The 24,200-nt window shown below is 36.6% G+C and overlaps 1 protein-coding gene across 4 annotated transcripts in view; it reads left to right on the plus strand.

Annotated features, from left to right (window-relative positions):
- LOC127066342 (transcription factor 12-like) overlaps nt 1–24,200 on the plus strand; it is a 166,497-nt gene that overhangs the window by 40,823 nt on the left and 101,474 nt on the right. Inside the window, exons 1-2 of one of the 4 annotated variants that reach the window (XM_050999952.1) lie at nt 12,230–12,358; nt 12,633–13,693. The exons of 2 other annotated variants lie outside the window; for them this stretch is intronic. In XM_050999952.1, coding sequence (XP_050855909.1) covers nt 13,502–13,693 — 192 coding nt within the window. In that variant the 5' untranslated portion in view covers nt 12,230–12,358; nt 12,633–13,501. Of the gene's footprint in view, nt 1–12,229; nt 13,694–24,200 lie in introns of those variants that run through there. One more of the 4 variants, XM_050999951.1, reaches the window with a different exon arrangement.

Raw genomic sequence — 24,200 nt, forward strand, 5'->3', positions numbered from 1 at the left:
TGATTTTTTCAAACGGTCAATATTCTGAATATCGAACATTCGCTGATTTATACGAAGATTCAAATAGATGTCTGATAGTCGAGTTTGAGGTCATAAATGGACCACGATGAAGCTTCTTAAGAATGGATAGGGATGGTAAAACGAGAAAGGTAAAGAAGGGTAGACAGAAAGAGAGAGAGAGAGAGAGAGAAGAGAGAGAAGAGAGAGAAGAGAAAGAGAGAGCTACGATCGTGTGTGCAAACGGTCCCCAAAGCAAACAATCCATACATCCGTGCTGAGCTTAGATCATCTGTCTCAACGTGTACTTACCAGAGAGATGCTACGCCGTTTAAATCGTGACGGGATTTTCTCATTTGTACAATGTATTAAGAATTTAATGTTCCTTTATTACATGGTATATCCCTATTTTCAACAAATCCCCAAAACGAAATATCTTTGTTTAATCAAAGTTAATCATTCGTTCGTTCGTTCCTCATGTCGCTCATTTTTATTACGTTCTTATCGTCATAAAGATAATAATATTCCCATATACTTTATCTTTTTATAATCGACAAAACCTCTTCATTAATTTATCTATCTATATATCTATATAGATATATATATATAAAATGGTTAATACCTAGAAATATTTGTCATCATTCATTTATCTATATATAATAGTTAATAGCTAGAAATATTTTTTAATTAACGAACGTGTTTGTATGTGAAGGGTTAACGAGACTTGAAAAACTTTGAGAGAATGCTTTGAAAATCATTTTACAAATCTCTCTCTCTCTCTCTCTCTCTCTCTCTCTCTCTCTCTCTCTCTCTCGCTCTTTCTATTTCGTTTATGTGCACGACGACAAGCTGCCTAATTAACCGCTTCGAATTCCGAGCGAAGACCGTGATCCATTTTTTGTTCTCATCCCTTCGTGTCGTCGACCCGCCCCGAGTTCTCTCTCTCTCTCTCTCTCTCTCTCTCTTTCTCTCTTGGAAAAGCATCGACGAAAACGTCCATGGGATAGATATATAGGAGGAATGATTAGAATTTTATTATCGCGAAGAGGAAGAAGAAAGGAGGGAAGGGCACTTCGAAAGGCGGCATATGGCGCGATTCCTGCAGCTCCTCCGGCTTTTGAAGTTTCGGGGATGAAAGAGGCCGACGTCGTTCTTGAGTTTACTTGACTCTCCTCGTCCCTCAACTCGTCTCTCTTTTTCTCTCTCTCTCTCTCTCGACCCTCACTAAGATTCTCTGCTACTACTACGAGAATTCGAGTCCCTATCTCTCTTTCTCTCTTTCTCTTTCTCTTCTCGTTTCTCTTCTCGTTTCTCCACTCATTTCTCCATCCACGATTTCTCTCTTCCTCGTTCACGAACGAGCAACAAACCCCCGTTCCGTCCTTCAAAGTGCTTTCGACTTGTCTTTCGAACTCTGGAGACGACTACCGCGCTACGGAAGACGTTGGGCAAATATCCGTGAAAAGACATCGGTGGCTGCCACCAAGAGCTAAAGAGGTAGTTCCGATAATTGACTAAGAAAATTTCCTTAAATCGGCCTACCGATTTTCAAACAGAATTAAGCGAAAAGAATTATTTACATCCGATTTATATAAATATATATCATTGTCAACGATTTAATAATTCACTAATTTATTCTCTCAGTATCGAATTTAACTTGATATTATCATTCGAAGCTTGTTAATATCTTATCGTTTGAAGATTCTTCATTCGTTAGAGTTATATGTTCAAAGGAAATTATATATAACGTTAAAGATAATATCAAAGTTCAACAAATATCTGTACCGTTTATTTTGAAAAGTTGCGTTCACTACATTTCTGTTTTTCTTGTTACTCTTGAATCTTTTAAAAGTAAAACTGTAGCCATTATAAACCCTAACTTCATTCTTCTTTTTTTTTTTTTATTGAAAATAAATACACAGTTATTTCGAAATAAAAGGCTCGTGTGTTTTTATACATTTTCATAAAATTCGTTCGTCGCTCGTCTTCGACTTGTTCGAATTTCGAAATAACCAACTATCGATCTTTGAATATCGAAAGAAGATAAAAAGAATGAAAAGGAAAGATAAAAAAAGAACAAAGAAAAGAAAAGATCGGAGATCGAACGACTGTTATATAGTTTTTCGTGGTTTTCTACCTGCTTCTCACAGTCACGGTAGTGAAGGAAGTTACGATAGTGAATTCTTTTGAGGTTCTCCCCTACGAAGTTAAAGACATCATTTCGTGAAGTGCTTTCCTCCTATCGTACTAATAGAAATTTCGGTGCCAGGGTACCTTCGTATTCGAGTAATGTATCCTAACTACGAGAGCCATACGAGATAATAGCGAGTGGGGTTGAAGCGAGTATAGATCAACGATATAATCAGAACTCTATGGTCTACGTGAACTTTCTTTTCTCACGATGAGTTCGTTATAACGAAGAAACCTTTTTTCCTTTCTTAATTTTACTCTAACACGGTATCTTTTTATCGGATAATGAAATAATTTATTTCTTATCTATACGTTACCTTACCTCGAGTATAAAAATTAAATGGTATAAAATTTGTCAGCTCAATTTGAAAAATCAGCATCGTATATACGTTTACGTATTTAAGCATGCTTGCTTCTTCTTTTTCTTTCTTTCTTTCTTTCTTTCCTTCCTTTTTTTATATATATTTCCCATAAAAAAGAATACTTCTATTAAATATCGAAATTATTTAATCAAGGCAGGATGAATAACTCGTAAGAATAATTTTAACAAATTGATCGACGATTAAAATTATGTTCTAAGTGGTACGATCGATGTTGTTCATGTCGACCTTGACGAATATGCTATCGAAAGTTTATGATATAAAGGATGACAAGAGAGAGAGAGAGAGAGAGATAGTGTACATCGACGAGTGGCAGGACTTTGACATAACATTTTATAGCGATATCCTCTCGTGAGTATCGACTACAGTTCGGCTCTCGGGACATACACTAGGCACACTATACATGGTATGGGTAGACTAAGCGACGGAGGTTGGTACTAAATCTCACCCTAAAGCATCCCTACCGAACCACCCCTAACTATGCTACTAGCACTCCTATCACCCCACGCTATGACCTGACCCATTGGCGTCGATATCGACGGATCCTTTAACACAACGAATTTCTCGCTAACGCATATGTTTTATATTCCCTATCCCTATCGTTTCTTTGTGATCCTTCGTTTATTTTCTTTCGTCATTAAAAAGATAGTGAGAGAGAAAGGAAGAAAAAATATGTGCGTGTGTATGTGTGTATATATATATATATAACCGTATGGGCAAAGCAAAGTATTTTGTTAAGACGCGTTTGATAAAGATAACAAAGGGTTTTCGAGATGAACTCGAGATTAATTAAAATCGAGCCGGGTAAATCATTCATATTTGTTATTTCCTGTAATTTCTTTTTCTCTTTTCTTTTCTTTCTTTTTCTTTATTTATTTCTTTCTGTTCTCTCTTTTTTTTTTTATTGTTTACGAAATACATCGGATTACTAAACTCGATCGTTCTTCGACGACGTATTACAAGCGTTTTCATTTCTTTTTTCCTTTTTCCTTTTTCTTCTTCTTTCTCATCCCGATTGGAATTGGCACGAAAAAAAAGGAAGGAGAAATTTAAGATTTCTAAGAAAATTTGCCTTACCTCGACTGAAGTATCTAAGCGAGAGCTAAAAACGAACTCTCGACTAAAGATTCTTGACCTCCTAGAACGAGGGCGAATTGTGCTTTCGCGAAAGTTCATTTTCCGAATTTTTTTTTTCTCTCTCTCTCTCTCTCTCCCTCTCTTCTCTTTTTCGAGAGAGAGAGAGAGAGAGAGAGAGAGAGAGAGAGAGACAGAGACAGAGAGAAAAGTTAGTCCTAGAATGGTCGTACAATAGCGGTGAAGTAGATCGATAGAAAAGCAAGAGAGAAGAAATTTTTCCTTCGTGAAAATCGTCGTACGTCGAGCAGAACGATCGATAAGACTCGATACTTTCGACAGGAATGGGATACGGTAGGAAGAAAAAAAAAGATCGATCCGAACAAACGAGATTGTCTCTTTTCCTCTCTTTTTCTCTTTCTCTCTTTCTCTCTTTTTCTCTCTTTCTTTCTCTTGGTCATTCGTATATGGCACTCGCCTTTCGTCTCCTTTTTAGGACACTCGCCTCATAGGTACACATACGTGGACTCAGCTTTCGCATTCCCTCTTTGTTATATTCGCCAACGTAGGGAGGATCACTTCGTGAAGAAAAAGAAAAGAAAAAAGTTGTGTTGTTATATACATACATACATACATATGTATATGTATATATATATATATATATACATACATATACACAAACTTATATATAATATACATATAAATAAATGGATGAATAAATAGATAGTTAGATGGATAGATATACGAATGTATATATTTATGTATATATGTGTGTATGTATATATGTATATATGTACACATGTAAGTATATATAAGTAGATAAATAGATAGATAGATGAGTATTCGTATATATGTATATGTAAAATTACATATATGTATATATATATATACATATATATAGGAGATCATTTCTCAAGAGATCGAGATTCGTTAGGCCGATCTATATTTGGATGAATCGATCGAAGGAGGAAATACACCGCTACAGTAGCCTCGATTAAGGCTAATCAGGATTAATATCGGTGCTTTTACGACGACGACGACAACAACGACGACGAACTCTTACGATCGAACTCTCCCTTCCTCCCTGCCACCCCGATTTCCTCCTTTTTCATCTTCATATCTTCGTTTCTTCCTATCTCGAACAAATTAAAAGGAATTCATTAGAAAGGATATCGTATGTATTTAACTATGAACACTCATCGACAGAGGATCCATGTGTTGTGATTTATTCGATCGGACTACCGATTCGATCTTCGTTTTATTTATCGAAGTTTTTAATCTGTGTCGTACCGTTATGACCTACATACATACATACATACATACATACATATGTATATATATACATATTCTTTCTTTCATTTATTACTTTCTTTTTTGTCATTGTTTATTCAAGATAAGATTGATTAATTAATATTACTGTTATTAGTCAAAAAAGTAAAAAAAATCTGATATCTTCAGAAAATTTTAATATACCGCATCGATTCATTAATATTACTATGATAATCGAAAAATGAAAGAACCTGATATCCTCAGACAATTTTTCCTTTCAAACAACGTAACGCAACGCGACGCGACCTAACGCAACCCAACTGAATCCAATCCAGACGCAACATAACATAACTTAACATAACTCAACGATTTCGATTTCATTTATCCGTTGCGTTCGTTAATCTTCAGAGGAAGTACTCGAGACGCTTGCTCCTACGTAGGGCACAAGGTGATACTTAAGTACGCATCCACAGGAAAGAGTAGATTAAGCCGTTTCCATTGGTCGCTCTCGAGCAATTCCGTTTTCCATTCGGCTTACTTACGCCAGTGGAGTGGCCCCTAGTAGTAGTCCACCCCTATATACCCCGTCACCCTGCAGTTAATGTGTTCCAGGGGTGGAACCGTGCCCCCGCTACCAATTTCAGCTTCTTCTTTACCCTCCCCCTCTAAAACCCACCAAACTTGGGATCTCGAGTTCACCTCAACGAGAATATCTCTCCCTTCTCTATCACATACACACTTATACACGATGAGAATTAGAGAGAGAAGGAAATAGAGATAAAGATAGAGGAGACTATAGAGAGAGAGAGAGAATATCTGTGTAGTGCGCGCGCATATACCTATATTTTGGCTCTGTTACGCACTTTTACTACCCCTTTCGTAGCCCCTCTTTCTCTCATTTGGCTCGTGTGCGATCTCTCTTTGTTTTAGAAATTAGAACCGGATTATCGAATCCTCTGTTCATTCGAGTTACCACCAGTGATATCTTTGGATACTGTACGTAGGAATGGACCCTCAAATTGTGACTTTGTCCTACCTTCTCGAGGGGATGATCGAATCGATTTACTCGTATTTCTCTATTCCCCTTCTCTCTCTCTCTCTCTCTCTCTCTTTCTTTCTCTCTTTCTCTCTTATACCATTTGCGTAATAATTCCATGGTTATTTTCTTATCACCGAACGAGTAATTCATATTAATCGTATAGTTTGCTTCGAGCCTCCCAGCTGGGAGACAGTTGCTGGTAATGGCACGAGACACGCAGCGCTCCGTTTTTGTTCTATCTTCGAGAAGACTCGAGACGAGAAGGGCCCAGCCTACCAACAACCCACGATCTTATTATTTTTCTTCCTTTTTTTTTTTTTTTTTTTGTTAAATTTCTTTTTCTTTTTTTGTCATTTTTTTGGTTTTATTCGAACGAGGGTTATACGACTACGACAACGACTACGACGACGACGGCGACGGCGATGGCAAAGAAGAAGAAGAAAAAAAAAGAAGAAGAAGAAGAAGAAGAAGGGTCGTCCGGGTCGACGACTCTTCACCTTTTCTTTCCACTCTCTGACCGTTCCTACTTGAGTCTTCTTCTTCTTCTTCTTCTCCTTCTTCTTCTCCTTCTTCTTCTTCTTCTTCTTCTTCTATTTCTCTTTCTCTTCTTCCTTGTACTCCTTCATAAACTCGGACGTCTTTACACGAACGGACAAGGTGTAGAAAGAGCATGGTCGATCGCGTGGAGGAGTCACGGTTTACACAGTTGGCTCGACGAGGTTACCTAATTATTTGTTGCACGTCCAATGATGAAACGTCTTCGAGTAACGTTACGTCGGCTCTCTTCTTCTTGTTCTTCTTCTTCTTCTTGGTCTTCTTCTTATTCTTATTCTTATTCTTATTCTTCTTTCACTCTCCTCTCTTCTCCGTCTCATACTTTTGTCCCACCTTTCCTTTCAAAGAGCGTAGCGAGCGCAAAACGAGAGAAGTCTTTGCGATGCGCCAGCGCCCAAGTGGCCCACTTTTCGATTAATACCTCGAGGTGATCCGACCTTTTTTCTCTCTGTTTTTTCTTTTCTTTTCTTTTCTTTTCTTTTTTCTTCTTTTTTTTTATTTCTTTTTCACTTTTTTCGTTTTATGTCGGTAACCCAGCTGTTTATCTTTCTCTCTCTCTCTCTCCTCTTTCTTTCTTTCGATGCAAATCTTTTCTATCGCGACGAAGAGATACGAAGATCCTTTTTATTTTTAGTCGGATTTTTTGTTTCAATCTTTTCTATTTGATTATTTGTAATAGACTCAATTTTTAACGGACAGATTCATCTGATTCGTCTGATTTTTCATTCTCCTTCTTCTTCTTTTCTTTTTTTTTCTTTTTATTATACCGATATTTAGATATGACAATTAGAGTGCTTCAAGAAATTTTATATATATATATAATAATTATTAAATAATAAATTATATATATATATATATAATTAAGTAAATGTAACGATATTAACGCTATAAGTGTCTTGAATTTATTCCGATACATACGACAAGTATGTAGGTACGTAGATATTTAAAAAAAAAAAAGGGGGGGGAAAGAGAGAAAAGAAACGAAGAACATAATTTGTGGTTACAGGGGAAGTTAACGTAGGAATATAAAATAATAGAAAATACTATAACGATATGCGATATACTTAAGTCGATTGAAAGAAAACAGATGTTCTCGTAAACTTGTTGGAGCAATAACTGCAAAATATGATTCATAAATATTAGTATTATCTAACTGACAATTGTTATCATCGGGGAATGATTCAAGCGAGAGAATTTCTTAGAGATCGATTCTCCTTACGAACTCTTAGCCTACCCTACAGTCGAGGTCATTCCTATTTTCCTTATATCTTCTCTCTCGCAAAGAAAGATGTTTCGCGATGATAGCCATGGAAACCGTATGGCAGAGATCTCGGGTAGGTTCTCGAGAAACGTGAGGAGTACCCTTCGAGATTTACAGCAGACATATTAATGCCAACGAGTGCATCCAAGCTTTATTCCCACTTGGTCCTTCCAGCATCGTCAAATTTTCAAGTACGACGCTCAGCATTTAGCAGGAGTGTGGGATCTCTCAAAAAGCAAGACTCCTAAAAACCGGTCAACGATCTTGGAATCCTCCATGCTTGGTCCGAGGAGCTCTACGTGAAAAATTGAAAATCGAAACGTGGCCGTATCACGTAAACGTGAGATAAAAGGGAAAAGAAAAAGAAAGAGAGAAAGAAAGATAAAGAAAGAAGCTTGAAGAAAAATGGAAAGGTAAAATGTTGGTAATGATTCGAAATGCTTCGAAGGTTCTCCTTTGTAAGAATAATCGACGGGAGATAAGAAAACAGGTAGGAAAATCTTTCTGTCCCGTACCTGTAGTTTGCTGGTGGCGCATTATTCCTATCCTCATTGTCAAACTTTTTCTCAAATGGCTTGGTACCTGTTCGACTTTAATTATTTTACAACCAATACCAGCAACTCTCAAAGAAAATTTTCTTTCCATTTGTCGAAGAGAAAATGACCTCTCGAAAATCTACTTCAACATACAAGCAAAATCCATCGATTTTGCTAACCATTTATTTTTATTTCCCTTATAAATGTAATTCGGAAAGGGTACGGGTCTCTTGACATAACGGTTATGTTATCGCCATGTTTCTTTGTATTCTTACGATCGGTGGTTCTTAATTTGTAAATCATTAAAAAAAAAAAAATAACCCAAACGATCGAAATTGATCGAGTGATGGATTCAAAACAAAAGAGAAGAGAAGAAATGAAGACATTAAGAAAGAAAAGGGACGATGATGAAGGGAAGGACGAACCTTAAGAGAAAAAAGGATATGAGAAATACAAGGGAGGGAGGGAAGAAAGGAAAAGTGATTCGATACTTTACTACTTTACTACTTTACTCGTAGAAAGAAATTATTTCAGTCTTAGTTCTTCCGTCGAGATCCACTATATAGTTGGATTGAAATGGGATCAAGTGTGTTCAATAAAGCGGTCGCTCACACAATTGATGTCAACTCGTTCCTACATTGTTTTAGCATCCTTGTCTCCTCCTCCATCACGACCTCCACCTCCACCTCCTCTTTCAGTACTCGCCCGCAAACTACTTTACGTAAGAACGACCAATTTGCTTTCGATTTTTCGTCTTACTTATTAACGTTCCTGTATCTTTTCTTTCCATGTCTCTATCTCTTTCGCTCTCGCTCTGTCTCTCGTTCTCTCTTTCATACCTCACCCTCCCCCCTTCCAACAACTTTCCCGTCCCTATTCCTCTCTTTTCAGTAATTAAAATTCCAATTGATATTATGTATATGCTTTTCCATCGTCGCTTTTAACCATTACATAATCCTTATCGATGTTTCCTCGATCTCGTCTCCTTCGCAATGTATTACGCCTTTCGAAAACTTTCCTCCGAACGATTAATCCCTCCTCGTTGACGAACGAGACGATCGTTATCGTTCTTCGGATAAGCCGCCGAGTTTGAAGCTACTAACGGAAAAATCGTGCCGTGATCGAGGCAAATCGAACTTCCGTTAACTTCGGAAACTTACGAAAGGCTCGAAACTTTTCGTCGGCTCAACCTTTTTAAGAAACTTTTCTCGTGGCTCTCGCGTTCTCTAACAATTATTTCCGATTTAGATCGAAAGATTATCCTCTCTCTCCCTCTCTCTCTCTCTCTCTCTTTCTCTTTCTCTTTCTACCTCAATTTAGTTAGTTAAAATGAATCTTACCGATCGATCGATCTTTCGAAATAAGACACCCTTTAGACTTCGACGAAGGCCATCATCCCTCTCGATATATCACAGCATCTTATCCTTTCTTTTTTCTTTTTTAATTTTATTTTTATTTGTTTCTTTTTCTTCCTTTCTTTCTTTCTTTTTTTTTTTTCTTTTTTTTCCGACTTTAGGGTAAAGAAAACTGGAACTCTCGTTCGTTTGCCAACTGGGTTAGATTAGGTCGAGTGAGGTTGGGGTAATTATAAACGTTCGGCCGCACGGGGCGTGGGTACGACACTAAAATTACTCACGAATTTCCAACTAACGAGGCACCCTTGGCGCCACGGAGAGATCTCGTTTGTCTCTCTTGGGACAGCCTTTACAAAATCACGCTACTTTTTTTTTTTTATTTCTCTATCTCTCTATCTCCATCTTTCTCGCACGTTCGATTTCGTTCGCGTTCGATCTACGATTTCGTTACTCGATGTGTTCAACGTAGATACGAATATTTTCGTTCATAATCTCGTTGAAACGTCAATAATATCGAACGAACTCCTTACGATTTATCTTTCAAATCGTTTCGTTTTACCTTTGTCAAACATCGATTTCTCAACCTACCCCACCCCACTCGTCCCACTCCACCCCCCTTTCATCCTCTAGTAATATACTCGTATGTTTGCCCCACGCAAAAACGTCGCAACGAATCGATACCGTTACGTCGTTATTCATTCGTATAAATGTAAGATTTTCGCGTTTATAATCAGACGGATTTTTCATCGGGTCGATTATTTGTAATTCCGTGAAGAAAAGAAAAACGAAAAAGAATACGACGAACGAACGAACGAACGAACGAACGAACGAACGAACAAAAAAAAAAAAGAAGAAAAAGAAATCGTAATCGCCGACTCCATTGGATTAGATATTAGAGAATATTAACTAACACCGATTTGGAGGTTATGTTTTCGAGCGAATTCTCGTACGTGTATTATCGCGTTATCTATTCATTAAGAGTTATCGAACATCGGTAGAGATTATATATATCGGTAGATTCGATTAAAGTTGATCTACATATATCGAAGGGAGACATCACGAAAGATATAGAAAACAAACAAACGAGAAAGACAGAAAAAGAGAGAGAGAGGGGGGGGGAGAGAAAGAAAGAATACGAAAAAAAAAAGATAAAACGAAAACACGAAAAAAACCGTGGAGAATACGAACCGAGATAGGAGTTGTTTCGTTTTCAACGTTCGTCTTTCGCTCTCTTTTCGACTCAACAAGTGGGCCGATGTTTTCGGTACGGTTTGTAGATATTCGGTCACGCGAGAGAGAAAGAGAGAGAGAGAGAGAGAGCGAGTCAGTCACCCACACTAGAGTAGCGTCTCATCGACGTTACATACTCCCCATCGATGCTTCTCTCTCTTTCTCTTTTTCTCTTTTTCTGTCTTTCACGCACGTCACATACACATATGTAAACGTACGTAGAGAAGACGACGGCGTGCTTTGCGGGCAAAAACGATGGCCCCCTTCGCGCTAGGGGTTGCTTACTGTGAGGACCATGCACGCTAAAGGGTGGCGAGACGTACAGGGAGGGACGTAAGAGAGAGAAAGGAAGAGAGAGAGAGAGAGAGAATGTCTGGAGTGAGTGAGAGGAAAAGAGAGAGAGATAGGAAGAGGTAAGTAGAAGCGAGCGCACGACAGTGAATAGCAATAATGGTGGGGAAAACAAAGCTAGTGGTGGGGGAAGGCAAGAGATGCGCGACGTATAGCGGCAGCATAGCAGCATAGAGCGTAAGGATGTGTGTGGGACAGGGGAGGGGGAAAAAGAGCGAACGTACGCTCCCTTCGCAAACGTAGCGTCAGTCTTGTCGCGTAGATCGAAGGGAGAAGTTCCCGTTAGTCGGATTCTTGATCAAACTTTGGCTTTCTTATTGCTGTTACTGTTACTGCCATTACATTATTAATATCACCATCTCCACTTCTCTCACCACTATCATTTCTACTACTACTACTATTTTCTCTGTCTCTTTTTCTCATTCTCGTTCTTGTCCTTATCCTTATTCTCCTTGTTCCGTATTTAACACATTGGAAATCGATCGCGAGATCAAGCGCGATCTCGTTCTTCGAATCGACGAGAGATTTCGAAACATCGTGCGGGTTTTCTTTTTCCCTTCTTCTTCTTCTTCTTCTTCTTCTTCTTCTTCGTCTTCTTCTTTTTCTTTTTTTATATGTATATAAAAAGAAGTTCGTGATAGTTTGAATCGTATTTAACGATTAAAGTCGTATTATCGACGAGTAAGAGGTATCGCATAAATCTCCATCCATGAGAACGAATATTGTTCGTCGAGTGTGAAACGTCGAGGATAAAGGGAAAAGGGAAAAGGAAAGAATAGAAAAGAAAAAAAAGAGGAAAGGAAGAAGCTGCAATGCTAGCTCAGTTCGACTCGTTCTCTTTTATGCATCGTACAGAGTGACCGAAAGATATAAAATAAGAAGAAGACGGAGAGGATAATAAATGTCCCGTTACGTTTATTATCGTTGATATACATATATACATTATATATATATATATATATATATATATATATATATATATATATATACAGAAGATAAAACGAGGTGGACAAAGTGTTATATAAGGAATTGGACAAAAAAAACGAAAAAAAAGAACCCGATGAGGCAACGTGTATCGACAGTGTGAAATCCTAACCTCGAAATCGAGCGACGCCATGCGGGTAATGACGCGATTCAATATATCCACCACATCTTTCCGGCTGTTCGACTAACGTCGAATTTGTGAATTTTCTCTCATCCTTCCATCCTCATAATTTTTCTTCTTCCTTTTTCTCTCTTTCTTTCTCTCTTTCTTTCTTTTTCTTTAATTTCTTTTCTTTTTATCTATCCATCCTTTTCTATCTCGTTCTCTTCCGTTTCCGGTACTCCCAACGGAAAACTCCGCGGACTTTGACGAGGGTGAGAAGACACGAACTCAAAGTTCTTTGTTGGTAGCTACTGCTGTTACTACTACACTACTACTACTACTGCTGCTGTTACTACTACTACTATTACTACTACTACTACTACTATTACTATTACCACTACCACTACTGCTAGTACTATTAGTGTTTTGGTGCTGCTGCTGACTGGTTCAGTATAACGAGCGCGCAAGTTTTCAACGACGTGGTGCGTGGTTCGTCGTGATCGTGTGTGTGTCTTCCCGATCGTGCGTGTGTAGTACGTACGTACGTGTATACTCAATACGAAGGAGTGAAAGAGAGAGAAAGGAAAAGTCGACGCCTCCTTTTGCATATCTCCATCTCTCTTATTTGCTTCTTTCTCTTTCGCGTGCGTACGTGCGTGCGTGCGTACGTATTTGTGCGTGCGTACGTGCGTGCGTGCGCGCGAGAGCGCGAGCGCGAACAAGCGCGCTCGCGTGTACATTCGCGGCGATCGTCATCGTCATCGTCATCGTCATCGTCATCGTCATCTCTCTCTTTCTCTTCGTGTTTGCTCGTCGTCTATTACTGTCACCGGCTCTAGGTGACTCGTGAAAATTTCTATCGACTTTTGTTTCGCGCCAAGCTGCGAAACCACACGGGTGACAATGAGGAGGGTGGACCCTCCTTCCTACGATAACTCGGACCTTGAGATTTGACGTCATTTTTTTTCTCTCCTTTTTTCTTCTTCTTTTTCTATTTCCTTCTATGACGTTTGGCCTATCATTCTCGGCCTACTAAGATTACCGATCCTTTCTGGATCATATACGACTATTGCTACTACCATCTACTATTATCGATCATCACCCATCGTGCGTGATAATATAAAAATCCTTTGCAACCTTCTTCGGTCAATCTTCCTCTCCTTCGCTCGAAGAAGATATGCAGTCTAATACGATACTACGAGACGTTGCCAACACCGAGAAGTTAATGAGCAACAACAATAATAATCTCAACAACAATGGCTCCCCTGGCACCACCGACATAATGTTCCAGATGGAGGACGAGGGCCTCACGCAGTTGGGCAGCGTCTTTCAGTCAGCCTACCAATCCATCGTGGGTGGTGGACCACAGGTAAATCAACTTTAAACTACAACATCGTAGATTTAACTTCTATCGTCGTCGTAGGTACTACGTGGGTCGGGTAGTCGAGTAGGAAGTGTCTTGGGAGGGGGGTTGGGGATATATGAGCGATTTAAAACCACCTGCTGCTTTCTTCTTCATTTTTCTCAAGCTCGTTTCTGTTTTCTCTTTTTTTTCTTTCTTTTTTTCTTTCTTTCTTTCTTTTTTTTATTTTTATTTTTATTTTTATTTTAGATTTTATTTTTCTTCTTGCGTTTTCTCTTATTTTCTTTTTTTTCTTTTCTTTTCGTATTAAAACCGTCTACCTCTCGTTTTTCACTCAATCCACGTTACACGCGATTTTTGAACGATCTGCGTTTTGTTCTGATTACTACATCGAGAAGAAGAACAAATTTGTATTCGTCGTGTTTCCTTTACACGAAGAAATTGTTGGTAAACTTTCTACGAATCTTCCGATCGGTTCGTAACCACTCTTTCTTTTATTCTCTTTCTTTCTTGCTTTCTTTTTTTTTTTGTTTACTGTTCTCTGCTCTTCGACAGTTCATTGTTGTTTATGTTGTTACGCCATGATATTACTGTCTATAAATAAAATATTTGTATACATATATACAAACATACAATACAATATATATATATATATATATATATTGTATGTGTGTGTGTGTATAAATATAAATATATTACTCATTTTCGAATTATAACATTTTGCCATTTGAAAAGTAAGGAGTACAAACACACGAAATATCCACTACTAAGAAAATAATAATTTCTTCTCTGCGAAACCAAAAGTTTTAACAAGTTTCCTGTTGTTGACATTACAGGATCGACCTCAATAATCATCGAGCATAATAATTATCACGAGAGAATACAAAAGCGTAAACGCGTTTTATAATGTCGTCCCGACGCAGTAACTTTTATCGAATAAATATTTATTTTTATTCGCGCTACTTCCGGATCTCAATACGATAACTCGTGTGTCACGGTTAACGCGATCCCCTTATCGAAAACTATCGCATGCTATACACATATGTATGTATGTGTGATTGTGCAACAAAACGTAAGCGTAGAGACAGTAAGCGCGAGATAACGTAAAATTTGAAACAATGGAAAATCGAATGTCCATTTGTCAATATAGAAGGACGCCCATGAACGATTTATTGGTTTTATCTCGTTCGATTCGGAACGTTCGAAAAGTAGCGTTGTTAATATTTTTGTTTTGTTTCCCTTTTCCTTTCTTTCTTGCTTTCTTTTTTTTTTTGGTTTTTTTGATATAAGCAGAAAGGGAACGACAACGACAATGACAACGACAACGACCTTCAATCACTTTGCGTATATTGTCAAGTCGATATATTTATTCATTTCTCGTAATCGTGTGTTTATAATGTTACAAATGTATTAGAATTAAAATGAGAGATACCTTTGATTTATTCAGACGACGATACTCTATATATTTTTGAGATCTCGCGTAAAAAATCGTCGTCGTGTCGTCGTCGTCGTCGTCGTCGTCGTATCCGACGAGCATATGAGGAGCACGCCATCGGTACGGTGACGTCAGGATTACGTCACAAACATGGCCGCCGTCACGTGGGCGGGAACGTAGATCCGTCGTTCGTTCTTTTTGCGTTTAGGAAGCACCCTTCCACGATTATCCACGGGGTGTCGTTGTCCTTGTCGTACTTTGATAATACATATGGAAATTTTACGTAGAATTTTTTTCAACCATCTTTTACATCTCACGTTTTTTCTTACGAAAAATATATTGCACCGAAACGAGGGATGGTGTGAGTTGTTGTGTAGAAGAGAAAACGAGGACGCCTACGACGATACGAATCTTTTTCTCGACTCGTAATAAAATTTTCGTGATGGTTGGAACGATATTAGATTTTATCATTCGTGTTATTTTCAATTCTTTCGACATGATTATTTTCTAACCTATTATATCAAGTAGGTAGCGTTGAATAGAAAGAGTCAATGAATGAAAATCCTAAGTACCTTTAACAGGTACGCTATTAAAATAATCTCTGAAAACGATTGAGTTTGAATCGTTGTTGGAACAATTAAACACGCTCCATAATCTTATCGTTATAAAAAAAAAACAAATTATGTTCTATGTAATGTACTTTTAGTTAATATAATAGAGCTTTTACGAGTACATAAATATGTGTTTGTAAGTAACGGCGAATCGGATAAACCGAAGTCGGTAGTTACTTGAGCTCTTTGTGACATTATCGTCGATCATCGGACGTTTCGATTATCAGACTTAAATGAATACGTGTGTTGTCGCGAAAGTATTGTCTATCATATATATATATATATTCGTACGTAAATATATATATGTATGTATGTATAATGGCAGTTATTAAAATTTCACATTGAATTCAATAGATATAACGATATGATGTATATCGCTTTTAAAGGTATAGACATGTATCTATTTCCGTAATTATTAACGTAGATCCTACGATAAGTAAACTAGAAGAAAATTATCAGTTAATAAATGTTCGCGCGCGATATAATTTTGTAAATTTTCCCAAGAAAATCCGGCCAACTTAAGAGAGACAGAGAGAGAGAGAGAGAGAGAGAGAGAGAACGCTCTCGGCCCACGAATTTATTCGTGATTCGTACTGCGACTGTGACACATCATAGCAGCATTGTTTCGTTAAATGGAATTTCTATCTAATTTAAATGCGGCTTAGCTAGAAATAATGCGATTATGCGTTAGCTTATTCTGTTTGTTAATCTCCTTTGCACACCATTGTTACCCCGAACGACGAGGGAGAGACGACGGTGGGCGATGGCGACTAAGAGGGTGGGGTGAGAGGGGAGAGAGGGGGGGGAGAGAGAGAGAGAAGTGCTCCGAATCCCTCTCTCCTTCCCTCCCTTTCCACATCTCTCCTCTCTTCACTTCTCTCCTACCCTATTCCGCTCTTGCTTGCCTCCATCTTGCCATTTCGTACGACACTGTACATTATTTCAGTACAGTCCGTGTAGCCGTTAGATCTTCTCTTTGGCTTATGGACTACCGCCAGCGATTCTCAATTTTGTTCACTTTCTTTCATCTCTGGAGAATTTCAATGTATTATTGTTTATTATTTATTAAAAATATCACTAGCGTATATTATATATATGTATGTATGTATGTATGTATGTATGTATGTATGAATGTATGTATGTATGTATGAATGTATGTATTTATGAATGAATGAATGAATGTATGTATATATGTATGTATGTATGTATGTATGTATGTATATATGTATGAACTCTTTCATAGTAATATTTTTTAATAAGATCGTTTTGTATTTAATGGGTTTCTTTTTATTTATTTATTTATTTATTTTTTTAATTAAAGGAAATAGAATATAAATAAATTTCATCGTTATTTCTTGTTGTATATAGTTATATTTATATTTCTACTTTCATCGTTTCTTCGGGTTTCCTACGAACGTTGAAGAATTTGATTTAGTCGTAGATTAATCCTGTTATTCTTTTATTTGTTTTTACATAAATATGTATATCGAATACTACGGTATTATTGCTTGTTATAAATATATATTTTATATATTCTTACGAATATATATATATATATATATATATATACACGCTTGTATATATTTATGTATGTATTTTTCAAACGATGTAGTTTAGTAAAAAATGAATACAACAAAGATACATTGGATTGATATGAGAACCACGGTTAGCCGATCGGAGTTCCGTGCGTTAAATTATATTCGAAAACGTGCCGGTTCGACTCGTGGTTTCGTTTCGAAGTCAACTTCAGGTTCTGACTAAGTTTGTTTGTTGTGTGTGTATATGTATATGTATGTAAACGTGCGTGCATGTATGTTTATACGCATATGTGTATCCAATGTGTGTATGTGAGTGTATGTTTATGTACGCGAAAGCAAGAGAGAACGTTCGAACGTCTATCGAATTTTCAGTTGGATATAAAAGACATGTTTACAACCCTTTTTAATTTCATGTCGTCTTTCGTTTATCTTCTAGTTTTCGTCGTTAGTTTGGGCGGAACATAATTCTGTGGAATTATAATAACCCTCGGCTCGATTTGTTTCAAGAATACAATTTTAATATAGTAGGCACCAACTTGACGCGTCTCTTACGACGCATTAACGGTACTACAAAGGCATCGTCGTCGTAATTATGTCTCTGAAAGATGAATGTAACGGCGTAAAATATCGCGAAGACAACGGGACGAGGACGATCATACAGCAAAGATAGAGAAGTGACGTTAGATCGACAGCTGTGTCTCTATTATTTCAGAATACTTCGACTATTTAAATTCATTGAATTGTTGTTTCTTTAAAGAGAGAGAAAAAGAGAGAAAGAAATAAAAATTATATATTCATCGATCTTGATCGATCATGTATTCGTACTCATTTTTTTTTATAATTATTATCTTAACTCGAAGGTTTTAATACTATTGGTATAAACCAATATGGACTTTAACGGACCCCGTTAAAGTCCTGACTAATTTAATTATTGCAGATATTTGCTTATTACATTTCATCGATGGATATAATAATTGGCATTATTGTTATATTGTTATCAAATTTTCTAATAATAATAGTAATAATAATAGTGATAATAATAATGATATTATTTTTATTATTAATAATACTAATATGTAATATTATTGTTATTCTATATAAAGTTTATTATTATATATCATTAAATAGAATATATACAATATATATATATATATATATATATATATAGTATTATTATTTAAAAAACATTTCTCTCGTTCATCACCATTCTTTTTAGAAATTTTTAGAAATCTCAGATTTCCTTATCCCTATCTTACAAAAATCTCAACAATAATTAACGTTTCAAGTATAATCATTATTCCCATTTCATGATCTATATCCTAATATCAATTCTATTACTTGTATATATTGATTGAACGTTTGAAATATTTACGCTTATTACAAACAATATTAATAATAATTATCATCGTCATCGTTGCCATCATCATTATTTCTATTATTATTATTTTTACTATAATCATTATTATTTAAAAACGTTGAAACTAATTTGTCAGATATTTATCTAGAGTGAAAAGAAGGGTGGGCGAAAGCATTTTCTTCCGTCCGTCTAGTCACAACGATGAGGAGAGGAAAGGGAACGCTGTCGAGCGTCTGGCAAAACCAGTTTTTGATCGTGCCGGGGGTAAGGGCGGCCATTTCCGGTCTCTACGCTCCTACCCCTCTGCGACTCATATCCGGTACGGTACTCGCAACGTTTTAAACTGCGTCCGATTTCACCTCGCTAACCCTCCTCCTCCTCCTCTTCCCCTTTCCCTGTTCGCCCTCGACCACCCTTCTCTTTCTCTTCTTCCTCTTCTTCCTTTTCTTCCACCTCCATCTCCTCCTCCTCCTCATCCTCCTCCTCCTCCTCTTCCTCCTCCTTCTCCTCTTTCTCCTTCTCGTAAACTCACTCGGACGACCTTTTTTCAAGTTTCGTCGCCCGTAAAATCTTCCCTGTGGACGAACGACTCACTTGGGGAGAGAAGTTCATCTAAAATAGACTTGGAAAAAAAAAAGGAAAGAAAGAAAAAAGGAAAAAAAAAGATGGAGAGAGAGGGGGGAGGGAGGGGAATAAAAGGAAGAGACGAAAAGGTGGGTGGTGGGAGGTGGGAGGGGCCTGGATAGGGTGCTTGGAAAGAGAGTAGAGAAACCTCCTTTCATTGTGAAGACTTATCTCTTGTCCTACGTTAAACTTAATTAACTCCGTTATTCTTAGTGGATTAGCTTGTTTCTTCAATGGTGGGAAATATCGCTAGAGATTCGAGCTTCTAAATTTATCTTAATCGTTATTGCATATATTAATTATATTTTATTTATCCGGAGTTCTTCCGAATTAGATAAACTTTTCAAACGTGATAATTATATTTACGTTATTACGCGATGTATCTTGAAATCGTCGTTAAGCTATTCGAAATTTTTTCTTTTCCTTTGTTCGTTTCTTTTTTTTTTTTTTTTTTATTTTTTTCTTCTTCTCCTTTCGTTTATAGTCTTAAAATAAATAAACAAACGATTGGAGATAATTCCATCGATAAATAAAGTCTTGTCCTTAAGAAGACCGTAATAACGAATTTTGTAAGAAACATCGGCTCGCGTAAAAATCGAAGATCGGGGACGGACGGATATAACCGTTTTATTGGCTTGTTTTATTGACGAGCAAAAAAAAAAAGAAAAAAAAAAGAAAGGAACAGAATGAAGAAACCAAACGATCAAGACGGAGGATTCTGAAATTTTGTTCACTTGCGTAATACGAAAAAAAAAATACACACACACGCACAATATATACTTACTATATATCGTAATATTATTTAAGATTTATTTAAACTTTACGTATATATAGAAGAGAAAATTTCAATGCCATTTATTAGTCTTTTTTCTCTATTTCTCTCTCTCTCTCTCTCTATCTATCTCTCTCCCTCTCCTCTCTCCTCTCCTTTTCATTTTTTTTTTTTTTTCATATACGCGTTGCATTACGTTACGTACGATAGAAACAGACCGTGAGAGAAGAGAGTCAGTCGAGGGTCGACGTTGAAGGGCTAAGAAAAAGAAACGAAGAGACGAAATGAGAAAGCGAAAGTGTTCTTCTCGAGCGAGGTGGTCCGTTTATTCTCTTTGTGTATAAGTATGTGTTTTTGTATGTATGTCTGTCCGTGTGTATCTGCTTGTGCGTGCACGTGTGTGTCTGCGTGTACACGAGGTTCAATTAAGACGAAAATTCGAAAGGATCATCCGACTTGGGAAAGGAGATCCATCGTGAAAGCTGAATCGAGAAAGGTTTTATGATTGGAGAAATAATGCGTTGAAACTTTGCAAAGATCGAATGATTTAATTGGTTTAAAAAGAGAACAAAGAAAGAAAGAAAAAAATAATGATCATTCGAAATCAATATTTCATCTGTTATTTCGTCTGTTGGTCTCTCTGTTCGTTCACTGTTCTTTAAAAAATTTTAATTATCATTTTCTTCGATTGTCCAACGATTCGTTCATAACTTTATAATTTATCATTAATAATGATAATTATTTTCATCAAAAAATTTGTTTACTTAAAAAGGGAGGTAGAGAAAGAGAGAGAGAGAGAGAGAGAGAGAGAGACTTAGATTTAAAGATCGAACTTGTATTCTATCTATTTCTTTTCTTTTTTTTTCGGGAGTATAACCTTGTGACATTAAATTTATTGCTCGTAAAAAGAAAACATATATTGTTACCATTCAATCAGTTTAGAGATAACAGGTGCATCGTTTTGATTTTACTTCGTTAATGTCGATTAACACGTTATTCCCAGAGGTGGTTTTCGTAATATTACTGTTATATAGTAATAGGGTGGATATGGACGACAAGTGTGTAATTTGAATCAATTTTACAATGGTCAATTAATTAATTTATTATTCTATCATAATGTGTCTGTGTACATGCATACACATATACACATATATAAGTATATACAAAAATATATATATATATATATACATACATACAATAATTCAAAAGTATATTTACATAATGAATTTTATATATATATATATATATATATATATATAATAATTCAGAAGTGTATTTACACAGTGAATTATTTTAAAAGATCATTCGAAAGAGTTCAACAATTTCATTGAAGAACTCGATCGTTCAAAATTAACAATAATGACAATAACAACAAAACGAAGACGAACGTTTTGCATCGATTATCATCAATATTCGTAAACGAGATAGAAAACTCAGAAAGACCATTGGTATTTCTACAATCGGCTCGTTCCGGTTGATCATCATTGGTGAGCTCTCGTCCGATAATCTATGGTTAGGATTAGCATTAGTAGCAGCAAGGCGCCTATGTATAACCCATATGATCGCGTACGTAGTTATAGCTTGTGCGTCTCTATGCATATACGTAAACATACACATACACGACATCCGCTATGCGATAGAGTGATGAGAGAGGAGGAATACGGGGGGTTGGAAGGGAAGGGAGAGTACGTTTGGAACGCGAAACTCGCGCGAACACTCTGTTTTACATACATGTAATTAGATACATATACATATAACTAAGTGACACATACATATACATGTATACAAACACATGTACACATATACACGGACGAGCGAGAGCGTACGATCTAGTACTGACAATGCATTCAGATCTACGCTAATAGTAGGGATTCCAGGATTCGATGCGTACGTACACACATACGCATATATACATATGTGCATATATATATATATGTATAATATATATATATATATACATACATACGCAAGTTACATATAGTTATACATATATGAGATACCTACATATGTATGTATGTATATATGTATGTACATACATATATATTATATTATATATATACATATATATATATATGTATGTAGGCACGGTAGACCACTATATGACGTTTCTATTTGCACGAATATGTAGCTCAGGATATGTGCGCTCGCGTGCAAACATGTACACACACGTACAGGGAAACTCACATAGAAAACCATACACGTGTGTTTTGAGAGAGGGGGTTGGAGGGAGGAAGGGAGGGAGCAAGAGAGAGAGAGAGAGACAGAGAGAGACAGAGAGAGAGAGAGTGTCGCGCGATATATACGTCCGATTATTAGTGTGTCACGCACGCTTGATTTGGTAGCGGGCTTATAACGCCAGCTATTGCGCTCCGAGAGGCGCCAGCTGGATGTGTTTCGGAACACACCCTCCCTCGCAACCCTTCAACCACCCTCAATTCACTCTCTCTCTCTCTCTCTCTCTCTCTCTATTTCTATCTTTCTCTCTCTCTCTCTCTCTCTCTCTCTCTCTCTCTCTCTCTCTCTCTCTCTCTCTCTCTCTCTCTCTATCTCTATCTTTCTCTCTCTCTTTCTCTTTCTCTCTATGTTATCTCCGTCTTTCTCTCCTATGTGAGATCACACACATACACAGAGAGAAAGAGAGAGAGAGAGCTATACGCGATTCGCCCACTGTCACGTTGATGATCACGACGTTGATGATAATGTACGCAATGTACGTTTAGGGCCATTTCGAGCTTTCCGAAATAACGAGAAACTCACCCGATCGTTCCCGATCACTCCCTTATATTATAAATTACCGAATTAGTCGATCTTCTTGTATAAAGTATTATCGAGCGTATTAGATGAATGCAAAATATCTTGAATATGGGTAACTGGATATGTATTTCTTGCGAGTTGTTTTTTTTTTTTTTTTTTTTTCGATCGGTAGATAATAATTTATTTATCTATCGATCAGATAATTTATCAAGAACGTTACTATTTAATATTACATAATATCATTATCATTTATTTATTTCTTCGCTTATATTTTCTTTTTTATTATTATATTTATTCTACGTCTTTTTATACCTACATATATTATAATATGCACGTGCACAGACACACGAACACACATACATTATGAGAAAAGTTCGATAGTGTAGAGAATATCAGCGTTCGATAAGCAATAACCCATCAATAGATAGATAGAGGCAGGTCAAGAGGAGAATGATCGAAGATCATCGTGAGAGATCGAACGTCTTGATCCTCAGGATGCGTTTGGTGCGCTAATACACGCACTGTGTAGAGGACGATATAGGTTCCACGTCTTAATGCCGCATAAGTGGGCGTCGCCCGTATATTCCGAATAGTTTGATAGTCCGATATATACCCTATTGTTCCTAGAAATTTCTATGTACCGTCTGTCAGTACATACACGAAGAGTTTGTTGTCGACTTGGCCTATTATTACGTACCTTCGTACGTAGACACGCTCGGGATCGTCTTTCTAATAACGGTTTCGCGTATTATTTCATCGCATAGAAATCGCTAATGTCGAACCTCTAAGTATTTCGATCGTTACTCATCTTGACTGCGATCAAAACGTCGCTCGTAACGATCGACTCTAAGTTTCTCTACGTAAATGGTATAATATGTGTGTGCGTGTATGTATGTATGCATATCTACGATGTAACGTTAAGTAGGTATATATTATACTTGGCAAAGACATGAAATTATTTACATAATTATCGGTGTTAGTAAGAGTTATAGATCGGACTCGAGTATTTAAATTTTCATTTACTTTACAAAGAAATGTAATTGATGTTAACGTAGAAACGTAAGCAACGTTTTCGTAATTCGAATATATTTTTATCTGTTTATCCGATAAAATGTTTCCGATAAAACAGGGAATTTTGTTAACGTTCACTCTTTAATGAATTAATCGATAAATAAAATGTAATAAAATGAATAAAGTATAATAATGAAATATATAATTCAAATGAAAAAAAAAAAAACAAATTAATAAATTAATCGATAAGTACAATGCGATAAAGTAAATAAAGTATAATAATGAAACGTATATAATAAAAACAAATAAATTAATTAAATTAATAAATAACGTCAATTCATTTGAAATCATTTCGCTATTCTTGCTTTCTTTTTTATTTATTTGTTCGTTTATTTGTATATTTATTTATTT

The sequence above is a fragment of the Vespula vulgaris genome, chromosome 9 (genome assembly GCF_905475345.1).
Source record: "Vespula vulgaris chromosome 9, iyVesVulg1.1, whole genome shotgun sequence".
Taxonomy (NCBI): Eukaryota; Metazoa; Arthropoda; class Insecta; order Hymenoptera; family Vespidae; genus Vespula; species Vespula vulgaris.